This window comes from Neolamprologus brichardi, chromosome 12 (assembly GCF_056152115.1).
Source record: "Neolamprologus brichardi isolate AB-2024 chromosome 12, ASM5615211v1, whole genome shotgun sequence".
Classification (NCBI taxonomy): domain Eukaryota; kingdom Metazoa; phylum Chordata; class Actinopteri; order Cichliformes; family Cichlidae; genus Neolamprologus; species Neolamprologus brichardi.
This window is the reverse complement of record NC_142115.1, coordinates 28354049-28369319: the sequence shown is the minus strand read 5'-3', so window position 1 is coordinate 28369319 and position 15271 is coordinate 28354049. Positions and strand designations below refer to the sequence as shown.

Below are 15271 nucleotides of genomic sequence, written 5' to 3'. Positions count from 1 at the left end.
AAGGCACCTGGAACAACATTTATTATAATCGGTATGATTACATTTCATTAAGGATTACCTATATCTAATAATGTGAAACACTATTATATATATATATATATATATATATATATATATATATATTTATATATATAATAACCTTATTACTGAAAGTGTGACTAATCTGCATCAGTTATATTTCATAACATTTGATTCATGTTGGACCCAAGAAGTTAGTCTTGGCCCTAGCATGTTGGAACAACACCTGACTTTCCCTGTCTGCAATTTTGTCATTATTTCCTCAAAGCTTTTCCAGTGTTTCAAAATTGTGAATACACAACATGCCCTGTGACGGAGTAGTGGCCTAGACCCTCAGGAGATCAAGTAATGTAGTATTGAGTCAGTCAGGTGCATTGTCTCATCTTATCAGTTGAACTTTAGTGCCCTACTGAAATCAAAACATGCACTTTCCTATACATTTTTTTTAATAAATGGGTGTAAAAAATACGAAAAGTTTCTTTGGACTGCCCTTTGTCACACAGTGTCACGCTCCTTTTTTTTCAAAATTGTAAAAAAAAATTAAAAAGGACATAATTTCTTGGTCAATTAGTGCAGTGAAGCACTATGGAGAATATGGGTTATTGGCATTTCCATCACTGCTTGTTTCAGTGCACTGATGGCTCATTGTTAGTTTTTCATTAATGTAAAGCTGTACTGTGTGTACCCTCATTTGATTGCACGATGTGATAGATTACACACGCAGTGACATCTTAGACAGACAGACAGACAGATAGACAGATAGGATCTGTGTAGTTATAGTGCTGTTTAGATGTCAGATATCAGACGCTGTTGGGGTAGCAGATGACACTTCCAGCTGGTGATGTGTGCACACAAAAACAGTGGTGTCACTTTAACAGGGACCTTTGCGTGAGTGCACCCATTCTTCGTCTCATCAACTGAAACTGGTTTGCGAGCTAAGCTGATGATTTGGCAGCATGCCAGGCAGGGGGAGAGAGACCCCTTCCTTCTCCATACAACCAGCAGCCTTTTAAATATTCCTATAAGAGCTCCCATTGGATATTCTTTGTATGACTGGATTTTTTTTATGTTGTTATTGTAAACACGCCCTCTCCTTTCAGCGTTCAACAGTTTTTTGGTTTTTGTTTGTTTGCTTGCTTGTTTCTTTTTTGAGAAGTAGCGCCTCCTGGATTCCTGGAACATTTCTATTTGAAGTGCTCTCTGGATGAGCAAAACATAAAAAATAATTTTAAAAAAAAGAAAGCGTATTTTCGCATTCTCTTTGGGTATCTTGGAGTTTTCTTGAATTTTTGTCTGCATATTCCTTTCGCGTCTTTTGTCATATGTTGCCTATTTTTACCCTCATCTGTCCGGTAAGAAAACAAAGACACGAATTGTATGATCTTCAGACCAATACAAAACAATTAATTGCGTCTGACGCCTACACACCCTTTAAGGGTTAAAGTGAGATAGGCTACTACGATTCATTCAACCTTTCCACGCCCTCAACGTAAACAAATGGGGGCTTGACCAATAAGATCCGCCATAGATCAGCCGATGATCAGATGACCGAAAGGAGAAACTATTTAAAACTGTAATGACACGCTTCATTCACGGCTTACACATTTCTGGAGCCGGTTCTTAACAGGCGCACACGAAAACGCACCACCGGCTCTTTTGTTACCACTGAATTTCAATCGCTCACCAGCGCACCTCGTTCCCGGCAGTACTACCAAAAAACATTTTATATCCTAAGAAAGCTTCCATTTCGTCCACACTCATCTGTGGCTGAGAAATGAATCATAAAAGCGTTTTAATCAGGATTTTCCTACTATGTGCTTATCCGCTTTTTTCATCAGCAACTGAGGAAAACGCCGTTCTTAAAGGTAAGAAATTGCTTTTTTTGTCTATTCATTCGCTAACTGCTCTCTAAAATAAAGGGCGAGGGTGAAAACCTCACGTCTAGCATACAGCGGGGTATACATCATACGCCTGAGAAAAATCTAAAATTCTCCCACGTCCTGCTTGATTAATGCGCGTCATTTTTAGACTAAATTACACATGTGAACAAGTGTCGCGGGCAGAGCAAAGCAGAAAAACTGGAATGGACTTAAAGGACACGAGGGCGACGTGTCCTTTTTGGAAGGAGTCTTCGAGTAGAGCCAGGACACAACGCCACGTCTGTGCGCTGCCCTTCGAAGGATGTCCTGCTGAATCCGCGTTTTACTGCAGACCTCACGAGATCGTTTTTATTACCCAGCTCAGCTGAAATCATTTTGGTCTGTGTGGGGCGTTGAGTTCATGTTGAGCACACTGTGAAGTTCCTTGACACAGATGTGCGATGTTGGCTATAACTAAAACTGATCTTTACTTGCTGCGAGGGTAAACCAGACTTCATTCGGTTCATTAAGAGCGTAACACAATGAGACTAAATTAAAAGTCCTATTCAAAACCGATTCGGACTGTACATCTTTAAAATAAAGCACTGCTGCAATTATTTTTAAACTTGGAAACAGTCAGCTTCTTTCATCAGGCACATGTAATTGCAGCGTTTTAATCTCAGGCTTGAGACAGGTATGCTAAATTGTGGCATAATTATGAGCTGTAGCTGCAGATTTGTGAAAAAGATGAACTGAAGAAGCGTAGCGGTGACTTTACTGCTTCTTGAGTCCAGCTTGCACCTAACCGTCGTTCAAGAGCAGATCTTGGCAGCAAAAGCAGGTTTATTTTGTTTTTCAGCCTCTAAAGGCTGAAAATAAAGACAATATAAACAGTCAATTTTTATATTTATTATTGTGCATTTTTCTCCTCAGGTGAAGACAGTGGGCAGAATGACTTCTCAACAGACAGCCCCTCTGTTGCTGGCATCATCAAGTACAACATGAGAAAGAGCTTAGATCTGGAGCAGGAGGGCTGCTACCTGAAAACTGGCAAGAATGACTGTCTAGAGAAATGTGGCTTCAATGCTACAGCCAAGACGATCTTCATCATCCATGGCTGGACGGTACATATGAATGATAATTTATATCTATCTGTTAATAAGCATCTCTGTGTAGTTTAGGTTGATTTCTTTGGCTTCCTAGGTCACTTTCTTCACACTGACTTCAGAGTGAAGCAAGCTTAAATGTTTTAACTGTTTATTTTTGATTGTTGGAGGTAGCAGAAAGATGTTTACATAGTTAACAGTCTGACCAATGACTGACTTCTGCTGTCCTTTCCTCTTAGATGAGCGGGATGTTTGAACACTGGATGCACAAGCTCGTCTCTGCATTAATGCAACGTGAAAGTGAAGCCAACGTGGTGATTGTTGATTGGATATCAAGGGCCCAGCAGCTATACCCTGATGCAGTCAACCACACTTATGGTGTTGGCCTTGATATTGCAGCACTGCTCAACTGGCTTCAGGTATGTACAGTAATTTACAGAAGCTCCCACCCACCCAGAGTACCAAAACTAAACATTCAAATATTAGTAATGCTTCAGTGGGTTTCTATTCAGCCTTTCTTTTTTTAAACTATAGAAAGTGAAAACTGATGTGCAACTACTTAACTGTAACATCCCACTGGACACCAAGGTGCACTCGTGCATAACTTTATCAAAGGCAAAATGGCTTCATTTGCAGAACTGATGTATAAATGGCTTTCATCATAGCCTTAAAGTGTAACATTGTGCTTCTGATATAGTACAACATGGTCGCTCCATTTCTGAAATTTTGTTTTGTTTTTTTAGCGTAATATACGTAGCGTAATATAATATACTTGTTTTTGTTTTTTGCTTTGAGTACTTTTTTTTTTTTTTTTTTTTTTTTTTTTGTATGGTTTGTTTTCCCAGTTTCCAAATAATATCAGTGCATTTAGCACTTCTAAGGCAAAGACAACAATTCCCATTCAGTGGGACTGTCACAAAATTTTATCAGTAAATGAAAGGCAATTCAGAAAGAGTTCAGGCATCCTGCCATGTAGTTGTAAATGTAGACAAAGAGTGTCACTGAGACAGATGGTGGAGGCGCTGCTCCATGGAAGGAACTATCAGTGGATTCTGTTCGGGTTAACTGAGCTTGGCTCAGCTGCAGGCACAACTCATCATTGGCTGAAATCCAGGCTCTGTCCATTGTAGGCCACTGTGGCAGCAGCTGACATCTTTATTTATTTTTATTGTTTCCTGAAACAGGATGAGCACCGGCTCCCTCTGGAGAATGTCCACCTGATTGGTTATAGTTTAGGTGCTCATGTGGCAGGCTACGCAGGAATGCATGTACGAGGAACCATTGGCAGAATCACTGGTAAGTTGGAAGCAATATGAGCCAGAAAAATAACCCTTTAATTTGAGGGTTGCCTCATTTGCTTGACCTTTGTAATCTTTGTTCTTCGTAGGTCTAGACCCAGCAGGACCAATGTTTGAGGGCGTGGAGAAGGAGAAGCGCCTCTCACCAGATGATGCCGACTTTGTGGATGTTCTGCACACATACACTCGGGAGGCTTTGGGTGTGAGCATTGGAATCCAGCAGCCAATTGGGGACATTGATATCTATCCTAATGGCGGTGACGTGCAGCCGGGCTGTGGACTTGGTGACGTGCTGGCAGTGGCAGGAAGTAAGTGGCTGGAAGTCTTTAAAGTCTTTACTTTTGCATGTATCCCCTATGTTTTTAAAAAAAAAAAAAAAAAAATCCTACTGACTTTTAAACTATAATCTACTATACTCAACTTTTCTAGATTTCATGGAGGTGATGAAGTGTGAACACGAGCGTGCTGTGCACTTGTTTGTGGACTCTCTGATGAACAAGGAGCACCTGAGCTATGCCTTCCAGTGCACTGGGCCCGACCGCTTCAAGAAGGGAATCTGCCTGAGCTGTCGCAAAAACCGCTGCAACAAAATTGGTTACAATGCCACAAAAATGCGCAAGAGGCGTAACAGTAAAATGTATCTGAAAACCCGGGCTGACACACCTTTCGCAGGTGAGACACAAGAAGAATGAAATGTGCTAATGCACTGCAGTCAATTTTATCCAATATTATGACGTGTACTTCCTAGAGCAAAAGTGATAAGCAAGTACTATAACCCAATCTGTTTTCATATCTTTAACCTCTATATCTAACTTGTTTTATGATTTTACAGTTGCAGTGTAAACTACTACTGTACACACCCCTACACTAGATCAAATATTAACTCTTGCTTTTTGTTCAAGGCTACCACTACCAGATGAAGATGCACGTGTTCAACAAAAAACAGTCTGATGACGCTGATCCCATCTTCAATGTCAAGTTGTATGGCGAGCACAAGGACACAGCTGATATGTTTGTTGACGTGTAAGTTCAAAACCTAAACCCTTCCTGCCAAACCAGTCTTCTTTCACAATGTCTCAACATGACGACGTGTAAATCGCTAACGGCTTAGTTAAAGTCCTTCTGTATGCACAGTGTGGTAGTTGTGTTTGACTGAATGTTGTACTGAGAAACAAGCAGATTATTTCTATACATTTTGGATTTTCAACTCGAGTGCTTGTTCTGAATTTTTTTCAAAGTGGTCTTGGGTTGTACAACAAATTTGGTGGCAGACTGAAGCGAACAGCAGTTTTCATAAATATACAAGCGTGCCAGGGCAATATGACAGCTCTCTGAAGACTGTTTATTTTAGATGTCTACTTTAGTTGCAAATGCTTGATGTTAAAAAATGGTGGACTTGAGCACAGCTTCCTTTTAACGTGTTATTTAAAAAAAACAAAACAACCTTTTTCTTACTATTTGTGCAGCCACGGTAACTCCATTGGTCTGAACATGACAAACACCTTCCTGGTTTTTGCCGAGGAAGAGATCGGTGAAGTGCTCAGGATCCGTCTGAGTTGGGAAGGAGAATCGGACTCCTGGAGCTCTATGTGGATAAACATTAAGAAGAAGTTCTGGGGCAACCATTCCAAACCCGTGCTTGAAGTTCGTCGGATGCGTGTGAAAGCTGGAGAATCACAGAAAAAGTGAGCTGAAGGGTCAAAACTGCAGTTGCCAGTCTTAATGGTGCAGAATTAATTTTAATTAATCTATACAGACACCGACTAATGCTTTGTGGTGTTACAGGTATGCTTTCTGTGCCGAAGACTCTTCAAAAACAGAAATCTCTCCAGGGGAATATATAAATTTCATTAAATGCCCTGATGGCTGGGATGCAAAACCGAAAAAACGGTATGAAAAGTTGAAAAACTGGAAAAATTCAAATTGATCATTACCTGGTCCTGTAACTTAAAGTTGTGTTTATGGTGTATGTAATTATTCTGCTCTTTCTGATCAACAGGGTGCCCATGTAACAATTCAGCTCTCCCAACAACCAATGCACCATCACTATGGGGGAATCCAACATGAATCAGAAAGAAGCCGTGCCCTCTGTATTTGAGCACTTTGAGCACTTAGGCTTAATCAGCACGTGGTGAAGGGGGAAGTGGGTGGGGGGCTTCAGCTCTAGTGGAAGGTTTCCACTGACTTCTGAAAATAAGAACGATGGGTTTCTCTCAGTATGCGGCGGCTGCAAAATGGTGCACAGCCTGGAAGTGGTGGCACTCTCAACTGTGTGGGTTGCCTGAGAAGTTACAGAAAGTTCCTCTGTGTGGACTAGTGAAGTAGAGATTTCTGCCAGTGGACACACCAGCAGTTATAGTCACTGTACTGTACAATTTTTAAAATATTTATTTATGAAAAAAATGAAAGCACTGCAAGACCAACCTTATTTATCAGAGCACACCCCATAATGGAGCGCATGTTGAATGAGTTTCTTCGAGATGCAGTATTTGTGTATTAATATGTGCGTGTTTGTACCTGTGACGTGTGCCTTTCTGCTGAATGAGATTACTGATACACTGTTTAATTGAAGGAGATGTCAGTCTTATTGGATCCTACCTTTCTGTGCTTTTGTGTGTAGTTACTGTATGTGGCTTACGTTTGAGGGGATGTGTCTGTACATAATGTAAATACATTTGTTTCTTTTGGAGAAATAAATTCACCTTTTTGTTTGTAGCAGCTTGTGCCTTGTCCATCATTCCAAGATTAAATCGGTGTTGTGGCCTACTCACAACATAGAAGATGAAACTATTTAACCTGAAGATTTCCTTTTATTTTTCAGTAATCCGAGCATGTATATTTGTCACACCCTCATGTTCATGTGAAACTTCTGTATGACTCAACTTTAGGAGAACGCTGAAAGTGAATGTTTTCTGAAAAGGACTCCACTACTGCTTGTGAGAACATGCTTTTACAGCTCACACTGCAACTGATGCTTGAACTTCAAGTGCGCCTGTTACCTCCTGTGAGGATGCACTTTATATTTGAAATATAAGCTGAACACCTTTCATTATAAAAGGAGTTTGATGCTATTCTGAGAAACTAGAAGAAATGGTTAAATGTCATGGGGTAACTTTGCAGTGTAGTACACTCTGATTTCTGCTCTGCTTGTAAAATTTGTTTCTTCTCAGGCCTTGAAAGATGTCAGGAGAAACTTCAGCATTGCTTCCTCTAAGCTATAGTTTATGAATAAACAGGAAAACCTATGATACTTCATGGTTCATAGCATACAGTGGCATGGTTCAACCATGGCATAGGTTGAGCTGAGCGGAGTTTTTTTTCTCTGTTGGTTTCTTGTATACATGTTGATTCACTTTATTCTGCTGTAACACAACACGCAGTTAATATCCAACTGGATGTGTTCCTTCAACAAGCTTTCCCAGTCTTTAATGAGACCTCCATTTACTGGAGCAGGACCCGCCCCCAAACACAAACACACACTCACTCACTTTTTTCCCCTCCTATTACTCCTTCACAAACATCTACGTCACAACTGCTATCCTGTGATGTTTCACTGAAATTCTTTGAATACATCTAGACACTTGATATCGCTCGGTTGCCTTGACTAAACATGGAAAAAGAGTGTAATAAGCTGACAGGTGTGTGTGAAATAGTATACTTGAAGATTTCTAGGTCTAGTAATGCCTTCAGTTGTGCTGTATGTAACGTGAGATGGGTCCTTGTGATCGTCGCTGCTGTCTGGCAGCTATTTACGTATAATCTATATCAAGACTTCTTATCTCTGTCAAAGTTTGAATTGTTTTCCTGTTCTGCTGTCTGATCGCTATCTTCAGTGGTTACTTTTGCCCGTGTACAACTCTGCTGACCCATTTTCACCAAGACAAACAAACATCTGCTTAGAAAATGTCTGTGGTTAAAGGCATGAAGCTGGTTTTACCACCACGCTAAGCTGACCGCACAATATTGTTTCAGTGACTCACTCCAGTTTCATAGTCAGAGGGTATTTTAATGCCATTAATGTCGTCTGCCTCAAGAATGGAAAACAAGCCATAGCCTTTAGCTTTTAGTCACTGTCTGAAACATGTCATTTCTATAACTGGAACTTATTGGCATCTTGACTTATTCAGAAATGATGAAAATGCAAAGGAATCTTAACCTCAGTACAGACAGAACATTTTCAAAACCTCTGATGGTTAAATATAAAATGCCAAACAAACCTTGTGGCGGTTAAACTTCTGCTTTCTTGGTGTTTTGTAAACTGATGTGTTTTATTCATTTTTTTTTTTTAAGTTTTATTTAATTTAATGATTAAAAAAACTGTCAGTTTTATTTCTGTCATTTTGTGTCCGCCAATTTTCACCATCACATGAGGAATGGTGGAGCCGTAACAACCCGTGATATAGAAGTTTTAAAACAATTGAACCTGAGGATTCTCTTTGATGTTTAGTTAATCCAGATATTTACTGAATGTTTGGATTAAGGCATCGAAACAAGTACTTCGCACGCACATTTGAAACTCCTGCACGACCCATCGTTATGAGAAATTTGCAAACGAAAGTCATTTCGAAAAGTGAATCTGCTACCATATAATGCACTTGTGAGTGTATGCACGTGCCAACTAGCAAAAAAGAGATTTTCTTTTTCTTTGAACTTTATCATCTTTGTTTGTAGATGCTGTTTCTGAAAGTATCAAGTGTTTACAATTTCCATGAAATGTACTTAACGTTAGCATGCTTGTACCCGATATGTCAAATAAATACCACAATTCAGGGGATTTTCCACTTACAAAACTGAAACCATTATTCTCAGAACACGAAACTCCCAATAAGCCACTTCCATGCAGTGAGTGTTTTGCAATGATGTTTTTGAGACTTTATACAGGACTATTGAGAAAAAGTTCTGGATCCATACTGTTTCCACAAAGTATAAGTTACAGAAACATTCAGACACAGCTTCCCCACAGCTATTTGACATCGGACATGGCCTTCCAAATAAGCATACAGGCAGATTACATACTACCTCACAAAGCCACTTTAACTGGTTAAAGTAGGGAGAAAATGAAAAATTAAAATTTGCTTTTCATTTCCTCATACACCTTCTCTCCTCTACACCAAAACAAAATAATGTACTTGGCAGCTAAGCACATTATGCTGTGACAGATATTAAACCCTCTCTGGGTTTGATATCTGTCACATCTAAGCAGTGACAGATATCAAGCTGGTTTCTTCAAAAGTGCAGAAATGTAACCAAGCATGATCACAGTGACAGGGGTACCAGGTTAATGTTATGTCAGTGAACACCTTATTAAGCATGTTGGCATGTTTCCCGGCATTTGGATGAGAACATCAATGTATGCACCAAGTTTGTGTTTATCCACTCTCTAACTATTAAAAACTGTCACTCATAACCTTCAACGTAAAGTCAGAGGATTACCAAAGTCAGCGGGATTTGGGGGAATGTCTTCCAAATTTCACAGCATTTTTAAATACAAAGCTGTTCTACTGTTATGAAATTAAAAGACTCAACAAGAAATAGCAGAACAAGATGAATAATCAGCCACAGACCACATGCTTTATGTGTGTGTTTATATTTCGCCAGTGTATGCTTGTTTAAACGGGGCCTGGTCTCTGAAGCAGAAATGTGATTAAAATAGGTTTTAGGCTTGTCCTACATTTGCAGTCCAGCTGTAATTCATTTGTGCATGTCCTGGAAAATCTAAATCTAAATATTTTTATTGCAAGGTCCTGCAAGCAGTGGCTCTGTAGTTTCTCCCAGCAACACAACATGAGCTGTCCTGTGTTGTTGGTTGCCCTGGAGCCACGTGCCTTGCAGATTAAAGGGTAGCTGTGCGTACATTGCCACATGTTATGTTGTTGGCACTATACCAGTGACTGCAGTGCGATCAATAGCACAGAGTGGTGGCGGGAAGCGGGGGAGTTCACCTCACACTATCCTATAGCCAGGAGGGAGGAACCACTTTAACTGTTACTTGTTTCTAGGGCGTTCAATGACATCACAGTGGTCAATTAGAGACACTTTGAGCAGAAATGAATGTTGACCTCTCTGGATTTACGGTACAAAGTGTGCTGACGGTTGAGTGGTTTTGGCAAGCCAGCCTGGCATCAGTGGAAAGCACTCTGAGATCACATGTACTAACTCTGTTTCCAAGGAAGACATCTGCTACATTTTCTAGGAGATGTTACAAAGTTGGTGAAGTTGGGCCTAAAGCTGTACCATCTCCGAACAAGTAATTGTCTACATATTTAATGTGAGAAAAATGTTTTTTGTTGAAGATGCTATAATAAAAGGCTGGCAGGTTAAACTGGATTAGACAGCCATAAAATATTCTTTACTTTACCTGTGACAAACTTGCAGTTTGTTTTCACTTTTGGCCATAATACAACAAAGTCAAGTGAAGATGGAGGGATATTTACTTGATTACAGCTGGTGCCTTGTATGAAAGACACATTTTTTTTGTTTGTTATGAAATAGGCTAAATTTTATTTTCCCACCTTATCAAACAGAAAATCAAGATTATTCTCAAGTGCTATGCTTAGTCAGCCCTCTGGCTGACTAAGCAATGAGGGGAAGCTGTGACTGGGCGTTCATTGCAGCTTTTTGAACTGCTTTTAACCCCTTTTCTTATTACAGTGTGCTTGCAGGTTCAAAGAGACAATGAACTCTTATATCCCTGAACCCAATCCCAGATCAACCCCAGAAAGATGACAATTACCTTACTGTGTCTCAAGAAGAGGTTATGGAGAAAGTTGCTGAAATGTACAACACAAATAACTCTTTTTTTGTTTATGTTTTTGCTGCCAGTTGACCTGATAGAAAGCTGACATTCTGAAGTGATACTGCAAACACAACAAAGCTGATTTGTGTTAGATCGTTACCATCTTTGTTTCTATGGTGACATAGACACTGTAGTTATGAGATGGATTATGAAGACTGTGGTCCAGACTTTAGGTTGTCTTTTATGATTTTAGTGACCTTTGGTTTTTTGCATGTAGTGCCATTTTCAGGTTACAGTAGTAGATACTAGGATCGACATGTTTAATGTCAAAGTTAATGACATGGTTATTAGCATTACATTAATGGCTGCTGTAATTTTATTTACAAAAACCTCACTGTAAAGGAATTAACAGCAACACTTTTTGATGTAAATGATATTGCAGAAAAGTTGCTGTAAATTATTTTTACAGAAACTTACTGTCATCTAGCTGCTAGTATTTAAAAACGACAAATTTGATGGAATGTCCACTCCCAGGAATGTTGCAATACTGTCATACATGAATGCCCCAGACCAGCAAAGTCCAAAAACCTCTGCTTTTATAGTGCAAGGAGCAATGTGGCACAGCAACCAGCTTCTACTTACTTTCAAATTAACACGCAGTGTTCTTCACAGGACTGTACAGGACTTCATATGATCATATCTTTAATGCTGGAAGAGAACGTGAATATTTGTAAATTGTTTTCATTGAGATTTATCGGATGATTTTTCTTTATGTTTAAAATTTTGTAAAACAGTAATTTCCCAACTTTTGTGGTAAATAAAGTGTTTTTACTTCTTTCTCCTTCTTCAATAATAAATGTGATCTTCCTTGGTTCCAGTTTAGAGCATTATGACAGTCAGCAGAATTCTGGTGACAATAAGTACAAAGCTACTTTCCCCAAAATCATCTTCTTGCTGTATTTATTGTTTTGCCCGTGGACAGTGGTGCGTGTTGTGCACATGCTAAATATATTGACGTCAGATGGAAAAACGTGTTCACATACAAGAGGAAAGTGTTGTTTGTGGGTGGGAAGGTGCCACCCACTATGACTGTCATTAGCCTATCATAAATTGCCTGAGCACCCAGAGGCTACATGGTTTAAGTTCAGTGTTTATGCTTTGCAGGTACATAACAAGTTTGTTTAAGAGGCTGTAAGTATATACCCTGGTCCCTATGTTGATATGTGTGTGTGTCTGTGTGTGTAGGATGGGGCTGGTGTGATGGGGGGAATTTTCCACAAGTCTCCTTCTAGTACTTGAGCATGTGTGGGTGGCATCAGCACCGTTATGCCATGTTGTGACAGACCAAGAGCGTTTTGAGGGTTATTAGTCACCTGAGATTTCAAGTGATTCTCAGTAAATTTATGTGGGCAGGTTTTATCTCCAGGATCATTTTACTCTTTTTTAAGATGTTTTTACACTCACTAATTTCAAATAAAAGTGAGTTGCACACTATTCAAATCTTATTTGGATCATTCTGTCCACTTCTGAGAGCTTTCCCCCATGAAACCATCTCCAATTTATATGAAAATGTTATGCTACAAAGAAATTTTAGCTTCATATATCAAATACTTTTCAAGATGTATTTTTGAGTAGTGGTGTGAGAAAGACCAGGGAAAACACTGAAAGTTTCACAGTAATCATAAATGTTCAAATGTTCATCCTGTCACAGTGTGCCAAAGCAGACTGTATGAATAGTGAATAGTGGACCCAAAATGCAGACACGAAGGAACGTGGAACAAAAACTTGAATTTGCAAAAAGGGAGCCGTTTAATGTCCCTGATGCAGAAATACAAAATAACGCATAAGGCAAGCAAAGACGAGAATAAACAATAATCTAAACTGAGGAATCTAAAGATAAACAAAACCCTAAACATGAAACCTGGCGTGGCTACAAAGACATCTTGTACATGGAGACATAGCGCAAAAGACAACAGACGACTTGACACAGAACAAAGGAGGACAGAGGACTTAAGTACACAGAAAGATAATACGGGGATGGGGAACAGGTGGGAACATAGCTGGGACAAATCAGACCTAACGAGACAAGGGGAAGCAAAACTAGACACTGCACACAGGACAGGGACTTTCACAATAAAACAGGAAACAGCATGGAACCCAGACATGACAACACAAACTCGACAATATAAGACACCCAGACATGAAACACATAACGGGCAAGGGAAAATTTAACACAGGGGTATAAGACACAAGCGGAATCTAAGAAACTATAATGGCAACTTGGGCATAACAGAATCAACTCAGAAAACCTAAAGGACTTAACTATAAACCAAAAACATGAAAATAAACTAAAACTCCAAACGCTGGGTCAACAGACCCAGGATTGTGACATGGCCTGGCTGGTTCTGGTTATCTACTGTTTGGAGATGTAATTCAGCCAGGTGCACATGGAGAGCTTGTGAAAATTGATGGAATTATGGTCATCATACCAAATATTGACTTTTAAGCTCGTTACATTTGTGCAAACTCTGATATTGCCTTATGTACTGTGTTTTAATGTTTGCAGATGTTTCGATATATGTTTGCAACTTTTTCCTATTTTTTAAGAAAAATACATGGCTCAAGGATTTTGACCAGTACTTTATAGTATATGCTCACTTTTTATTTAATACCAGCAGCACATCTAAAAGAAATTGTGAAGTGGCATTTTGTGCTGCATCATCACTTCTTTTAACAGCACTCTGTTCGTTTTGCTTGATATAATATTTTGGCTCCTCAACAATTCAGTTGTCGCTACAAGTCGTATTGTGTATTTTACCTAAAATCATTCTGTAATCAGATTTGTAGTAAATATATATATATATATATATATATATATATATATATATATATATATATATATATATATACTAATGCAAACAATTAAGAGAACACTCAAATCAGTAATTGGATTTTGAAGAACAAAATAATCAAGTTGACAATCTTCCTGCCGTGCATGTTATAGTTTGTTAAGAACAAAATCCCATAACAATGGCCAGTGGATACCAAAATAATTTATCCTCAGAGTGCTGTATTCTAAATCCCACCTCTAAATCCCTGTAGTCATCACTCATCAGTTATATGAAACGGAAATGGACGAAGATGGTCAGGTTAGGCTTCGGGTCATTGTCCTAATGCAGAGCTCCAACACAGCTGGACTTGTGTCCTCACTGCCCTCTCAGATGATGACTTACTAAATAAACAATGTGCAGTTATCACCATGATCCTACAATGAAAAAAAGGCCATGTTGGATTTACTTAATTCAATAGTGGACATTGGTTGCACACAAATGTTTTGCTTTGGCAGAAACTTAAACAACTGAGTTAAATCAATATAACTTTTTTGTATTCACAAACCTGTGCATTTTGTTTTCATAAAACGTGATTGAAACATGTTTAGATGACGAAAGTTGAGCTCTTGGAATATTTTAATCCTTCACAATTTTGTCATTTTATTTCAACACTATTCAATAACTTTTACCCCAATACTACTTGGTCACTTAAATACTACATGTTGTCTTCATATTACATAATGTTCAGCAAAATCTAGAGTCTGGTTACCATAAAAATCAAATGGATCCACAACAGCTAATCCTCCCATCTTTATCCTGGTTGCAGGAAAATAACCCTGAAGTGATAAGTTACATGGCTATCACATAGATACAAACAACCATTGGCCACTTACATTCTCAGGAAATTTAGAATCAAGTGCCAGCATAAGCAAAAATGGTGAGCCAGCAGTGTTGGAACTGACATCAATGAACTCTTCCGACCTCGTCAACTGTGAGCCGAATCAGCTTCAGTTCTCATCCCCTTTTCTCATGGAAACTCCCTTTGGAAGGAAAATAATAATTGGCTGTGTCTGAATGTCACATATTTGCCACGACTTCTGAAGTAGTGCCAAATGATCTTACAAACAGGATCTTGAACAATGGAAAGATATAATAAACTATGGGACTGGATCAGTTTTACAGTGAAACATCTTAATAACTAAATTGCAGGCCTTTCTTTTTTAAGGGGAAATCCAACACCAGAGGTTATTTACTGTTAAAGCTCAGTGTCAGCAAAGCTGTTTCAAGAGTTCTAATGAACCAGGAAGTTATATCTGTTGTATGCTTATTTCTGCTGATTTGCACATCTTCATAAAGTTCAATTTTCTTTTCTTGTTTAAAGAGTTCTCTCCCTGCTGTCTTCTGTTCCCCCTCATTCCCAAAC

At 39.0% G+C, this 15271-nt stretch overlaps 1 protein-coding gene across 1 annotated transcript; it reads left to right on the top strand.

Annotated features, from left to right (window-relative positions):
• Positions 1–1456: 1456 nt before the first annotated feature.
• Positions 1457–6978, top strand: lipg (lipase, endothelial). The gene is made up of 10 exons (XM_006789990.3): positions 1457–1883; positions 2811–3001; positions 3223–3402; positions 4168–4279; positions 4371–4589; positions 4711–4953; positions 5184–5304; positions 5748–5966; positions 6067–6171; positions 6281–6978. Exons 1-10 carry the CDS (start codon positions 1793–1795, stop codon positions 6291–6293), a joined length of 1494 nt encoding a protein of 497 aa, XP_006790053.2. The 5' UTR covers positions 1457–1792; the 3' UTR covers positions 6294–6978.
• The last annotated feature ends 8293 nt before the right edge of the window (positions 6979–15271 follow it).